A 12,639-nucleotide genomic window follows, 5' to 3' on the forward strand; every position below is an offset into this window, starting at 1 on the left:
ACTATTACAAAGATTCCATGAGAGAATGCTTGCAAATCACTTAGCACATTGCCTGGTACATAGTACTAATTATTTAAATTCATTTTTATTTAATCTTTTGCTATAAAGTTTTTCTTTTTGCTAAAGATTAAGTAGTTTTGTCTTATTTTTGATTAATGTAATTGGGCTCCCGAGTCTCTTGAAGCTGTCAATGAAATAGGAGGGTTACTATCAATCGGATGTAATTACCATCTGAGCCATAGTTCAGAAATGAGGAAATACTACTTCAGTAGTAGCACTGAATTCATTTTATATATTACATGAACTTTGCTGCTTGCCCCATTTTCTAAGAAGAGCAAAGTGCTAGCAACGACATCATATTCACATATGGGTAACTACCGTAATATTTTTCACTGGCACTCTGTGTTCACAAAAGTTTCCTTTAGAAGATGTCTGTAGTCACGTCTAAGGTACATCAAGTCTCTGTTTTCTCTGTTAGGAAAATAACATGAGACATTTCTAGTAATTCCGTCACTTTGCTTCCTAACTGTTCATTAGACTCTGTCTTAGGCAGGTAGTACAATCTAACAGAAAAATAACAGTAATTAGGAGAGGTCCCAAGTTCAAGGTTGGGGTTTCACTGTGTATTAGCTAGAGCTCTGGCTCTGCATTTAGACAAATCTAGGTTTGAATTTTGGTTCCTCTTAACTTTGGGACTTAAAGTTAGTTACTTAACTTCCAAGTCTCATTTTTCTGCAGCTCTAGTCACTTCTCTATCTATATTGAACTTGGTTAAGCTTGTTTCTTGATCTGTAAACTTGGTATGATAAAACCTACCTCAGAATTTTATGGGGATAAATTATATAATCAATTTATAGTCCTTGAAATGTAATGGGTTCTCAATAAAAAGTACTCACTTTCACCTACCTCCTCTTCAACTGTACTAGCCATGTCAGCAATTGACTATTCAGTCATACTTTATTGCATTATGTTTTTCATTAAGTATTCATTTACAGTTGTTTCATGTGTTTGTCTTTTTTTCTCCTAGATTATAAGGTATTTGTGTCTTTGATAAATACCTTTTATATATCTCCAAAGTGCTATGCACATAGTAGGTGCTCATTATATAGTTGTTAGTTGAATCTGTTTACTTGAAAACTTTATTCCTTGTCTACTTTCATTAAATGCAATCGGAACCATTAAAATAGAAATATAGTGAAGATTACCGGCTTAACCCAGCTCCAGAAGATGCAGTTCATATCAGATGACACCCCCTGGAGTTGTCAGGTTGTTCTTCATAGCTGAAGGTGTGTGGAAAAATTAGTTTTTCCCCAAACTTGAGCTCTAAAGATGACTATCGTGGCTGGGAGTGGTACGTCAGGCCTCATGCCTAGCACTTTGGGAGGCTGAGGCAGGAGGATTGCCTGAGGCCAAGAATTTAAGACCAGTCTGAGCAACACAGCAAGATGAGTCTCTACAAAAAAAATTTAAAAATGAGCCTGGCATGGTGGCACATGCTTGTAGTCCCAGCTGCTGGGTAAACTGAGGTGGAAAGATTGCTCAAGCCCAGGAGTTTGAGGCTGCAAGTGAGCTATGATTGTGCCTCTGCCACACAGTGAGACCCTGTCTCTAAAAAAACTTTTTAAAAGAGAGGTATTGCCGTTCCAGTTCTGAGCTGGGCGATATCAAGTGAAAAACAGAATATATAAATTAAGCTTATAGTGGACACAAAGTGCCTTCCATTAAAACAAAACTGGTAGTTCCTAATGTCCTTGGTTACCTTGAGGTGAACAAAAATGGAATGGTGCTCAGTAAGGAAATTTACAGAATAACAGCTAAAAATGAAAGGCATTCATACCAATTTTGAAGAAAGTATGATAATGAACGAGCACAGCAAGGCAAAAATTCCAGCATGTAGAGTGTATAGCAATATTGCATTCATTTGTACATCTTAACAACCTTAAGCTGTACAAATAGAACAATAATATCTAAATGGTGTGATGATCAGCCCATAGGACACATCATTGATGAGAATTTCACTGGTATTAACCTTTCTCATACTGAGTCCTAGCTTTGTAGAATGACTTATAAAGGGCCAAGGATTTAGAGATGATTAAGAGATAAGCTGGCATTCTGTAAAGGCACCATTGTCTATACCCTGTCTTATCTAGATAAAGAATGTAGTGCTAAATCTTGTAATAATATTGTACAAATGGAAATTCAATCTTAAGGATTATTTTTTCCATATTGTTGTATTTCATTGTGGTGTATTGGAAAGTGATCTGGACTTTGAGTGAGAAGATGTGATTTGGACCATGGCACTTAAAAACTCTATAACCTCAGGCAAGTCTTTTAATCTTCTCTGAGCCTCAGTTTTCCTCATTTTTCAAATATAGAGACTATAACATTTATCTCATAAGACAAGTTATAGTAAATTACTGTTTTACAAATGTAAGATAACTTAACTTGTAACTGTGAGATTCCATATTCCAGTCTTACATTATTATGTCTATCTGCTCTAGGAAAAAGTCCTCAGATAAAAATTTCTACGAAAAGACTGACACGTGAAGTTAATCATTTGACAGATGTATTCCTTCCAATCCCAGCAAATGTACTTTCTTAACTTCTGTTTGTTATCACTTAGGGGAAAAAGGCAGTCGACAAATATGTTTAATTCTGCCTAGGAAAAATGTAGCCAAATCTTTTTTCCCATTAACAAATAATGTAAGTCTTAATATTCAAGGTTAATAAAAAATACCAGTGTTCCAAACAGTTAACTTACTGAATACTTTAAAATCAACATTTGCTAAATTCAGAAACAGTACGTTCTTTTATATATATAAAATATAAATTCACGGTAATTTTTTGCAAAAACATCACAATCCAGTTTTTGGATCCCACACTACACATCCTACCCCCTCAAGCCCAGAGAGCCAAGGGTCTAGGCTAACACACACATCAAAAGCAGCTCTACAAACTTAGTTCCATTGTGGTAATACAGCTTTCTTACTCTGGCAGAAACTCCATATCATTCAGCAACCCACTGAAAGCAGGGCAGGAGGATTACAGGCGTGAGCCACCACGCCCGGCCAGGCTTAGATTTCTTCAGGCCTTTTTGGAAGACCACTTGTTTCAGATTCGAAGACTTTTCTGGGTTTAGTAATCTTCTGTTACAGAGAAGAGAGCCCCAGGACTTTGGACTAAAGAATTCTAGCTAAGAGCCACAATGTCCTTCTCTCTAGCATTCTCATAGAACACATGTGAATGTAAAGATTAAAAGGAATAACTCAGTGAGTTGCAATATCCACAAGGTCAATGGATAGGAATGAAAATTCAGCTACTGGCTTGTCTCTGTTTGGTGAACAACCCAGACCTTTTTTCCCCTTTGCACTTTTTTTCCCCTTTGCACTTTTTTTGATCCCAAATGAAATCTGAGCAACTGCCCCTTACCCGCATAAGTGATTTCTGTGAGGCAGATGACATTCTGTAACCACCAGGTCTCCCTGATTTCCTCCCCAGTTTGAGAACAGGAAGAGCAGTGCCCCAAAAAATTCTGTCAAGCTGAAGATATTAGAGTCTAACCAACTCCCACTTGGAACACAGTACATTTGTTCCGGTACACTGTGTACATTCTGGTTTTTTTCGAAATATGAGAAACAGATGGAGTCATTAATTCAAGATAAATAAAAAAACAAAACAAACAGCAAGCCATTATTTGCTACCTGTTCAGATATTTCACAGAAAGGGAAAAGCAACAAACAAGCTTTTGATATATCCTCAGTCTCTAGTAACCACCAGTGACCAAATCCAAAGTTCTCTTCATGTGACCATCCTAGCATTTTAGTTGACAAGCCCGTCTTGGAAACTGTATACCCTGGATTTTGTAACATGACATTCTTACACCTTCTTTTTTTCTTTGAGATTATTTCTCAGCCCTGAATATACATTATCACCTCCTGACCTTTGTCCTGAGATCCAGAACCAGACCTGAATACCACATTAACAGTTCACCTCAATACATTCAAAAATTATCTGCCTCCAGATCTGTTTCTCCATTCCTTTTCCCCATTTTCCCTGACACTGTCATTCTCACAGTCATGCAAGATGGAAATCTTGGAGTCATTTTGTCCTCATCCCACATCCTCATCCTGCTTTGTGTTATTTGGTCTACATTACTTTTCTCTTCCCACAGTTGCTGTCTTAAGTACGTTGTATCTTTTTCTGACTATCACCGAGCCTCTTAAATTGTCTCCCAATGTCTAGTCATTATCCCCCATAATCCATCAGTTATTGTACGGTAATGTCAGAATTCTTTAAAGATACGCACTGATTATGTTGCTTCTGCATTAAAATTCCTTAATAGCTAATAAAAAGGAGGAGGGGAAAGCTAATACATGTTCCTTCTAGAAGATACAGATAGATAAGCAAAATGAAGAAAATATATTCATAAATCCCAACACCCAGGTCAACTGTCATCAGTTTAGCGTGTACGTATTTTGTAAGCTGCTTATTGTTCTTTTATACATCATGAGCATATTCCAATGCAGTTAACTACATTCTACAGTATATATGATTTTACTAGCTATATAATAATACCATTGTATGAATTGCCACAACTATTTTAAGTTTCATGCCATTCAACTTTTTATGGTATATCCTTCAGTACACCCTCTGGTTTAATACAAGACTCAGGAACTGCTGTCTGTGTTAGTTTATCCTACAAACTAAGAATGGCTTCTACAGTTTTAAATCATCGGGGGGTGGGAAGTCAAAAAGAATATTTTGTGACATGAAAATTATGAAATACAAATTTCAGTGCCTATGAATAAAGTTCCATTGAAACGCAGCCAGGTTTGTTTTATGTGTTGTCTGTGGCTGCTTTTGTACAACAGCTCAGTTCAGTAGTTTCAGCAAAGACCCATGGCCCACCAAGTTTAAAATATTTACCTTCTGGCTCTTTACAGAAAATGTGCTAACTCCTAGTTTAGCCATGCTGAACACAACACTGAATATGTTCTCATACTTTGATACCTTTCCCCATCCAGCTTCTTTGGTCTAGGCTGCTGTCCCTTTATCTTACTTGTTCTCAGAGTTTTGCTTTTTCAATTCTTGTAACACCATCATCATATCAAACATGTCACTGTATCATACTTCATCATACCCAGGTCTTTCTCTCCTTTAGCTGAAAGAAACATAAGGGCCATGACTCAATCATTTCATTTTCTGCAACATGCTTCTATGCACAGAATTCTAGTACACAATAGTTGTTAAATGCTGATTGAAACAGACTTCTAGGGGCCCCGAGGTTAAGAAAATAGCTAACACTTGCGTGTTTCTCTAGAAAAGTATTTTGAATTTCAAGTAATAAACTTGCTAATAAACCTATGGAATGTTACTCCTCAGCACATCAAAGACAATATTTTCATCTAAAACGTGGTTTTCTACCATGAGGGAGTGTTGAGGAGAGAGCCAACCTTAGAGAAATGGTTTGAAGTTGTCATCCCATTCCTTCTTTGTGTAGATAGTCTCTCTCTGCATCCCTGATGGACTTTAAGCAACAAAGTGATACAGACTAGAAAGGAATGGTTGCTTCCCTTAGGCTAGGGGAAGTGGGAGCTTCTGGGGTCACATTTGTGCTAGTCCTAGCCTTCTATCTTATCCCTTGTGTGCAACTTGCTACTCTTGACAGCTAGCTTCCATTTTGCATTACTACCTGAGTTACAGCTGACCATGCATATATTCACTTCAGAATAAGCAAATAAGCCAGTCACAGCAATCAGTGCTATGCACATGCTGACTACTACTGTGGATAACTACAGTGCGATTCATTCACGACTGAGAGTGGAGCGGACTCCACACAGAAGTTGATGGTTGTACCCAAGGCTGCTTCTCACTCACTCTGGAAGCAGACCACAAAACTAAAAAGCACACGTAAGGGGAATACATTCAGTTTTCAGTATTCTTGACAGTTTTTTTAAAAAGTATGATACAACGGCATTTATACATTTTTGTGATAAGCATTATTAGAAAAAACAATATCCAAGCACTATTGAACCATAAACCTGTAAGAACTATTACACTGTTAGATTATGCAGCAAAACTGTTAGACAGATAAATGTGAAAAGGGAAAAAATACATGTCCGATCTTGATTAGAAATGAGAGACTAATTCCTTGAGTGATAATATCAATATGAAACATTCATACTGGAACATACCTTGGACATTGTTTATATAATGAAAATAAAATGAAACCTAAAATACTGATTAGAGAACAGCAGTCCATACTTTTCTCAGAAACGTTTTAACCAGCCAAACATTTTTGACATTTTTGTGCTTCAAGTGTTTACAGTGTCTTGAACAAATAAAGACATTTTTATAACATTTTAAAATGAAAATGATAGCTTTGAAAATAAAACCATAGAAAGTACTCTACTTGTTAGATGTATCCTTTATTGTAGGACAATTAATCAGTTTCAGATTAAATATATACTTGTCATTTCATGATATAAACAACTGATTGTTATAACAGCTTAAAATTTACTAAGTATTTCAGTTTTGAAAACCATAAAATGAAAAAAACAGCATAACTAAAGATTATATTAATAAAGTACTCACAGAGATCCTTTTACTCTGATTATACCTAAGTATCATAAAACTCCTAAAAAGTTACAAGGTATAAAATTACCATTACGGATCAAGTTAGTATTTTTGCTTTCACAGGGGTAATATTAGCAATAATAAAGATTATCTTTAGTGCTCCATAACTCGAAAATTGCAGATCCTTTAAAAACTAAACAACAAAAAGCTACAAATCCTTAGTTTTAAGTATCAGTTTATTTTATGATTAAGGTTTCTTTTTTCATTAACCCTGGTTCTTCAGTTAGCTTTATTTTCAGAGCAAGCTGATGATAGCTTGCGTGCGCTAGCAGGATGAATGCTATCTTTTCAAAACATAATGCCACAGTTCATCTACATCTGACACATCTATCTGCTTTACCAGCAGTGTTTTTAAGGATCATGTGGATTGAACAGCAACTACAGCTTAAGATCCTGACGAGGTTTACTGCTGACATTCTTCTTCATGGAGATGGTCACCCTTATAGTACGCTTTATTCATTACTTATTATCTTGAAAGTAAAGGTGATGTCTCATTGCGTCCTGATAGCAACACATCATTTTTATCTTCTAATTTAACAATTTCTCAGAAACAGTTAAGAAGAGTAATTTTTCCGGTTTGTATTGTGCTATGACGTTATTTACATTTTAATTGATGCTATATAATATACACTGTATATTATATAATTTAAATATATATTATATATATTTTTGTTTTATACTAAAATGTTATATTTTAAAATATATATTTATTTTTGCACATAGTATCACCAGAATCCTAAAATACTAGCACCGAAAAGAACTTTGGGAATCATCCAAAACAAATGTTCTTTTCACTAATGAGGAAACCGAGGTTCAGAAAGACAAAACAATTTATGCCTAGGATATTATGATTCAAACATCCAGATAATAAAACTTACCTACTTGGGACATTTTTCCAGCTACATGTTTTTTGTTATTGTTGTTGTTTTTTGTTTTTTTGTTTTGTTTTGTTTTTAACTACAGGAACTATTGATTTCATTTTTGCTTTCATATTTAATTAAAAATTGGTTTGTCTCTGGTTGCCTTGCAAAGTTGTCTTGTGTTGTCAAGACTCAAAAAGAACATGCCACATATTAGCAGAAAGATACAGATATAAACAAAAGCTTCATTAATGTTATTTAAATTGATATACCATCTTACAAAATTAAATTTTGTTTCATAAAGCTTTGCTTAGGGAAGCTTAAAAAAAAATAGTTATCTTTTATATGTACAAGTATCTCTGCTGATGTTTCATCCGAAGTTTTATGATTTATGTATACTCTTTTTGGTTGTTCAATATGATGAAATTGTAAATTATATTAACAAAAAACCAAGTGATTAAATTATACATTTAGAGAAAAAATATTTTTAGGACATTCAAATGACCCACTTCACACGTTTGTTTCAGTCCATTCCCTTGTATTTCTTCTACATTACCATTTTAAATGCTGATTTAACTATTTCTCTAGCCAGCAGTGAGAAGAATGTTTATGTAAATTTAAACCACAAATTAGTTTTCAGCATCTTCTCTCAGCTGACCCTGTTCCCACCCTAAGCCTGATCTGGTTAAAGGCACTAGTTCAGAAAAATTGCTCTGATGTAAACATTACAATTAGCTGAATTAATACAATTATGACATTTTAATGTTATATTTACATGTGCTAATTTAGAATAGAATAAAAAACGTACTGTATTTTCCTTATGTTCAGCACATAATAATTTTCTTTCTTTTTCAGCTTTTTAATTAAATGAAGCCAAGTGGGATTTGCATAAAGTGAATATTTACCATGAAGATAAACTGTTCCTGACTTTATACTATTTTGAATTCATTCGATTGTGATCAGCTAGCTTATTCTTGTGTACTTTTTTTAAACTGGGTTTTCCTAGTAAATTTAATTTATAGAAATCAATGGTAGCATTTAGTAATCTACAAAGGAAATATCAAAGTGTTTTTCAAGCCTATTCAGTGTGTGCCACAGAATTGAAATAAATGACAATGTAATTATGAATTCATGTTTTAGAACTGTTGACTCATTAGTAAAGGACTGCAATGTTAGTAAAGAAAACCTATGAAATGAATGTTAAAGATTCTTAGTATTGTACAGGGATAAAGCAAATGCATGAAAATATGTCATGTAATGAAAATTAAACTTACTGCAGTTTCAGTTATAAAGGACGTGCACTGTTATAAATAGTCTTTTGTTATTATTAACTAGATAAAGGTATATAGGACAGGGAACTGGATGAATGGTACCTACAATTTGGATGCCTAACCAAGGCCTAGAGCTTCTTGAGATCTGAATCTAAAGTAAATATGCATTAAATCAGTGTGCTTCAAAGGCATCAGACAGTAAAAGCAACATACCACAACTAGGAGTTATTTCTCAAACTTCAGATGTCATCTGGGAATACAGACTTACAAGTAAGAGCAAACTTAACACGCTATATCCATTTTCGAGGAAACAACCCACTATGTCCATTTTCCTCGTGTGTTTTATGGAACCAGCTTTCCATCAAAGCCTCAATCCTTGAACCCAGACAAAAGGTTAATTATCATAGGATTAGTGAATGATTCAATGAAGTTTTCTTGAAAACAAATGCAGGAGTGTAACGTACTATTATGTTTGTATCCTGTTTTAGTTTATAAAACACTTACACATATATTATGGTATTTCTTCCTCACAATAACCTTGTAAATTAGTCAGGAAATGTAAATTTTATCTGACTTATAGAAGTGATGGAAGCTGAAAGCCAAAAATAAAGTTTATAGCCAGGCCTTTGAACTCTCAAACATGGATTTTTATATTCTGTGGAGTTACCCAAATTACGGGTTTAGGAAAGCAGTTCTTCAGTCAGTTCAAGTAAGTGTTTGCTTTTTCTTTTTAAGGTTTGTTATCTAATTTTCATTAACATTTGAATAATAGACCATGGAGGATTGTTTTCATTGCAAGTTCCAGCTATATAGCCTCAGACAAGAAACAGGTATACAACCACTGAGTTTACTTATTTAAATCTATGAATTTCAATGAAGAATGGAAAATACAGAGGCCTACTGGGGCATGTTTATCAAGTTATATCCCAGCGCAATGTGTGTGTTAGCAGGATGAATGCTATCTTTTCAAAACATAATATTCAGTGAAAATCACATAATTTTAAGTTTATAGTCATAATCCCAAATCTGTTACTAAAAATAACATTAATATTCCCAGTTCTTGTACTTAGATGAATAAATTTAGTTTTGGAATAACATTTATGCAAAAGCAATAGATGAACTTAGTCATTTGTTCACTGCCTATCCCTAGGCAAAACCTGACCTATAATTCTTAATCCATTGCAGATTTTTTACATTTTATTCAAAACTTCAGAGATTACATAGAGAATCTCAGGTCAAATTTTACAAGTATTAAACATGTGTTAATTATAATCACTTTTGTTTGTATCCTTAAACCTCAGAATTATCTTGCAGTTAATATGCAGCTGATTAAATGATATTACAAATTATCTCTAATCTCACTGTAAACCTTTTAATCATATCAAAGTCAGGTCATTCTCAGACACTATCAGATAAGTAGTACTTTCCTATACCATATTAGTAAACGTTTTCTAGCTCCTATTTTGTAATTTCCTATGAGCATTTAAAATTTCCTCTGAGCATTTAAAATTAATTGAGCTATTAAAATTAAAATTTCATGGTTTAAAAAGCTGTGGCTTCTCTATAGACAACTGTTACATTACGGAAGTAATTCTAGAGCAAAATATACTGCCTCAGTATAAGTCATTACTGACTGGAAAATGCTCTAGGCAGAATTGCGAAGAGTGGCTCAAACACATAGTTTGCTTACAGAATGTAACATGCGCAAAATTACATACATATGATGTGTTTTCCTTTGCTAAACAATGAGAATTGAATCATTGATTTCTACCTGGTATGTTATATCCTCCAGTGTCACTTTTTAACCAGACTCACTGTGTGTTCCAGGCTGTCATAAAAATTGATTATATGCTTAACAATTATTTTTCTACTACAGTGGAGAGAAAAATCCTAATTATAAAATTCCACCTAAAGGAGTTTCATTTTATAATAACATCTGATTAATAACTTGTTGCATTTTGCTCAACATACTGTTCCTGGCATTAGATATTCACATAAGTAAGCCCGGTAGCATTTTGCGCTTACTGCAGTTTTCTTTTACACATGAAGTAATATCCCTTGTCAATTACAATTCAGCAAGCATGGTGATTTGGGGAGATTAGATGTTGCTGTAACCATAGAGTTTGACAAGTATTCCGTTTCTTGCTATCAGAAGAACCTCCCTAAGGGTACATGAAGGGAGTGGTTGTTCTAAATAAGGCATGACATATTTTTCAAGCAATGACATTAAAAATTGTGTTTTAAAAAGGACTGGTCACTGGGGCAAACACATTAGCTGGAGTATCTAGGGACAAAATATTTGAATTGATGCTTGAAGACTCAATGTTCTCAGAGTCCACAGAGCTCATTAAGTTTAAAATAGTAAAACAACGTCTTCTTCATACTCCAGCAATATACTATACTGGATCAGACCAATATATGTAATAATGTTTTCTCTCATAGTACGAAAAAGATGAGTATTGTAGCTAGTCACACTCAAAGGGTACAAGTATGCATTCATTAGCTCCTAAATTCCCTAATATAATTCATGAGCATCTGCCATTTATGATTTTTCCATATTCCTCTATATCTGAAATACATGCATATATTTATATCATATACCAAGGGTCCAAGTACTATATAAAGTTTTAACAAAGCATCTCACCTTCTGGCCATAATAGGAAAATCATGTCACATTTACCAAAATGTTGATACGTCTATCTATTTCCATCAAATATTATGCATACATGTGAGGAAAAATGACAACAAGGAACTCCAGGTGCATACCCATCCTTAGAAAAGCTGGGGAAAAAAAAACTGTCAGACTCCAACTCATTGGAAATTTGGTTAAAAAAAACACCAAACAACTGCTTAAATTAAAAAGGCAGCTGAAACTCAGGTGGATAGCTTAATGGCATTTTATCTTGATTTGCCCTCTTTCCTCCCCGGTCAGGAATGGTCTTGAAGACTGTAGCCTGCATTCCTTATTTGGGCTCCTGGCTTTGGAGGGAGCAGAATAGACCCCATTCTTAAGAAATGGTGTTCGCTTTGACCTATCTAGGGGCTTGCCTTTGGTTCACGTAACTCAGAAGTCTCTCCAGGTGAAAAAGTGACTGTGCTGAGAATGATTTCTTGAAAGCATTGAAAGTAAATGAACAAACCACTGCTGCCTGGAGAAGACATTGCAGTTGGGACAAATAGACACACTCTGAAAGCCTGGAAAGGAGAAGCTGGGTAGTGAAATAATTTGGAAAATAAGGACTTGGAAACAATACTACATATAACAGGGACTCTGGAAGGATGTACCCATACCCAGGGCAGGATCCATGTTAAGAAAAGTCCTGAGAAGATTCTAAGCTTTCACCTCTTGCTGATACTAATATTTACACCCAGACCAAACAGGAAGTGAAGACTAAAACAGAGTTGTAAACAGCCCGAATAAGTGTTGAAAGAGTTCCCCAATAGAGAACCTGTCTGTAAAGGTGGGGAACGTATGTTTTCCTTTTATCTTTTTTTTTTCTTTTGTCTCCAGGCATTTAAGGAAAGTTCTGTCAAACTACTGACTGACCACTAAGCTAATGGAATAGATACTACACAGACAACTTATGACAGTTTAGAAAAGTCACTAAACAAATCACTACTACACAAACTGCAATTCACAACAAGCCATGATGACAAAACTTGGGGAGGGGGCAGAATCTAGTTTCCAGAGTTGCCACATTATAATGTTCAGGCTATCCAGTTTATAAAAATTTAAAAACTGAGGCATATAAAGAGACAAGAAAGTCATCTTATTCACAATAAAGAAATTAACAGAAACTGACCCTGAGGCAGCACTGGCACTGGACTTGGTAGACAAGGACATTAATGTCTTCAGCATACTCAAAGAGCTA

At 34.7% G+C, this 12,639-nt stretch overlaps 1 protein-coding gene across 3 annotated transcripts in view; it reads left to right on the forward strand.

Annotated features, from left to right (window-relative positions):
* TUSC3 (tumor suppressor candidate 3) overlaps positions 1-10,116 on the forward strand; it is a 264,065-nt gene extending 253,949 nt beyond the window's left edge. Inside the window, exons 10-11 of one of the 3 annotated variants that reach the window (XM_030937977.1) lie at positions 2,258-2,322; positions 8,352-8,626. In XM_030937977.1, the coding sequence (XP_030793837.1) occupies positions 2,258-2,276 (19 nt within the window). In that variant the 3' untranslated portion in view covers positions 2,277-2,322; positions 8,352-8,626. Of the gene's footprint in view, positions 1-2,257; positions 2,323-8,351 lie in introns of all 3 variants that reach the window. The other 2 variants (XM_010358155.2, XM_010358156.2) reach the window with 2 other exon arrangements.
* The last annotated feature ends 2,523 nt before the right edge of the window (positions 10,117-12,639 follow it).

This window comes from Rhinopithecus roxellana, chromosome 9 (assembly GCF_007565055.1).
Source record: "Rhinopithecus roxellana isolate Shanxi Qingling chromosome 9, ASM756505v1, whole genome shotgun sequence".
Taxonomy (NCBI): domain Eukaryota; kingdom Metazoa; phylum Chordata; class Mammalia; order Primates; family Cercopithecidae; genus Rhinopithecus; species Rhinopithecus roxellana.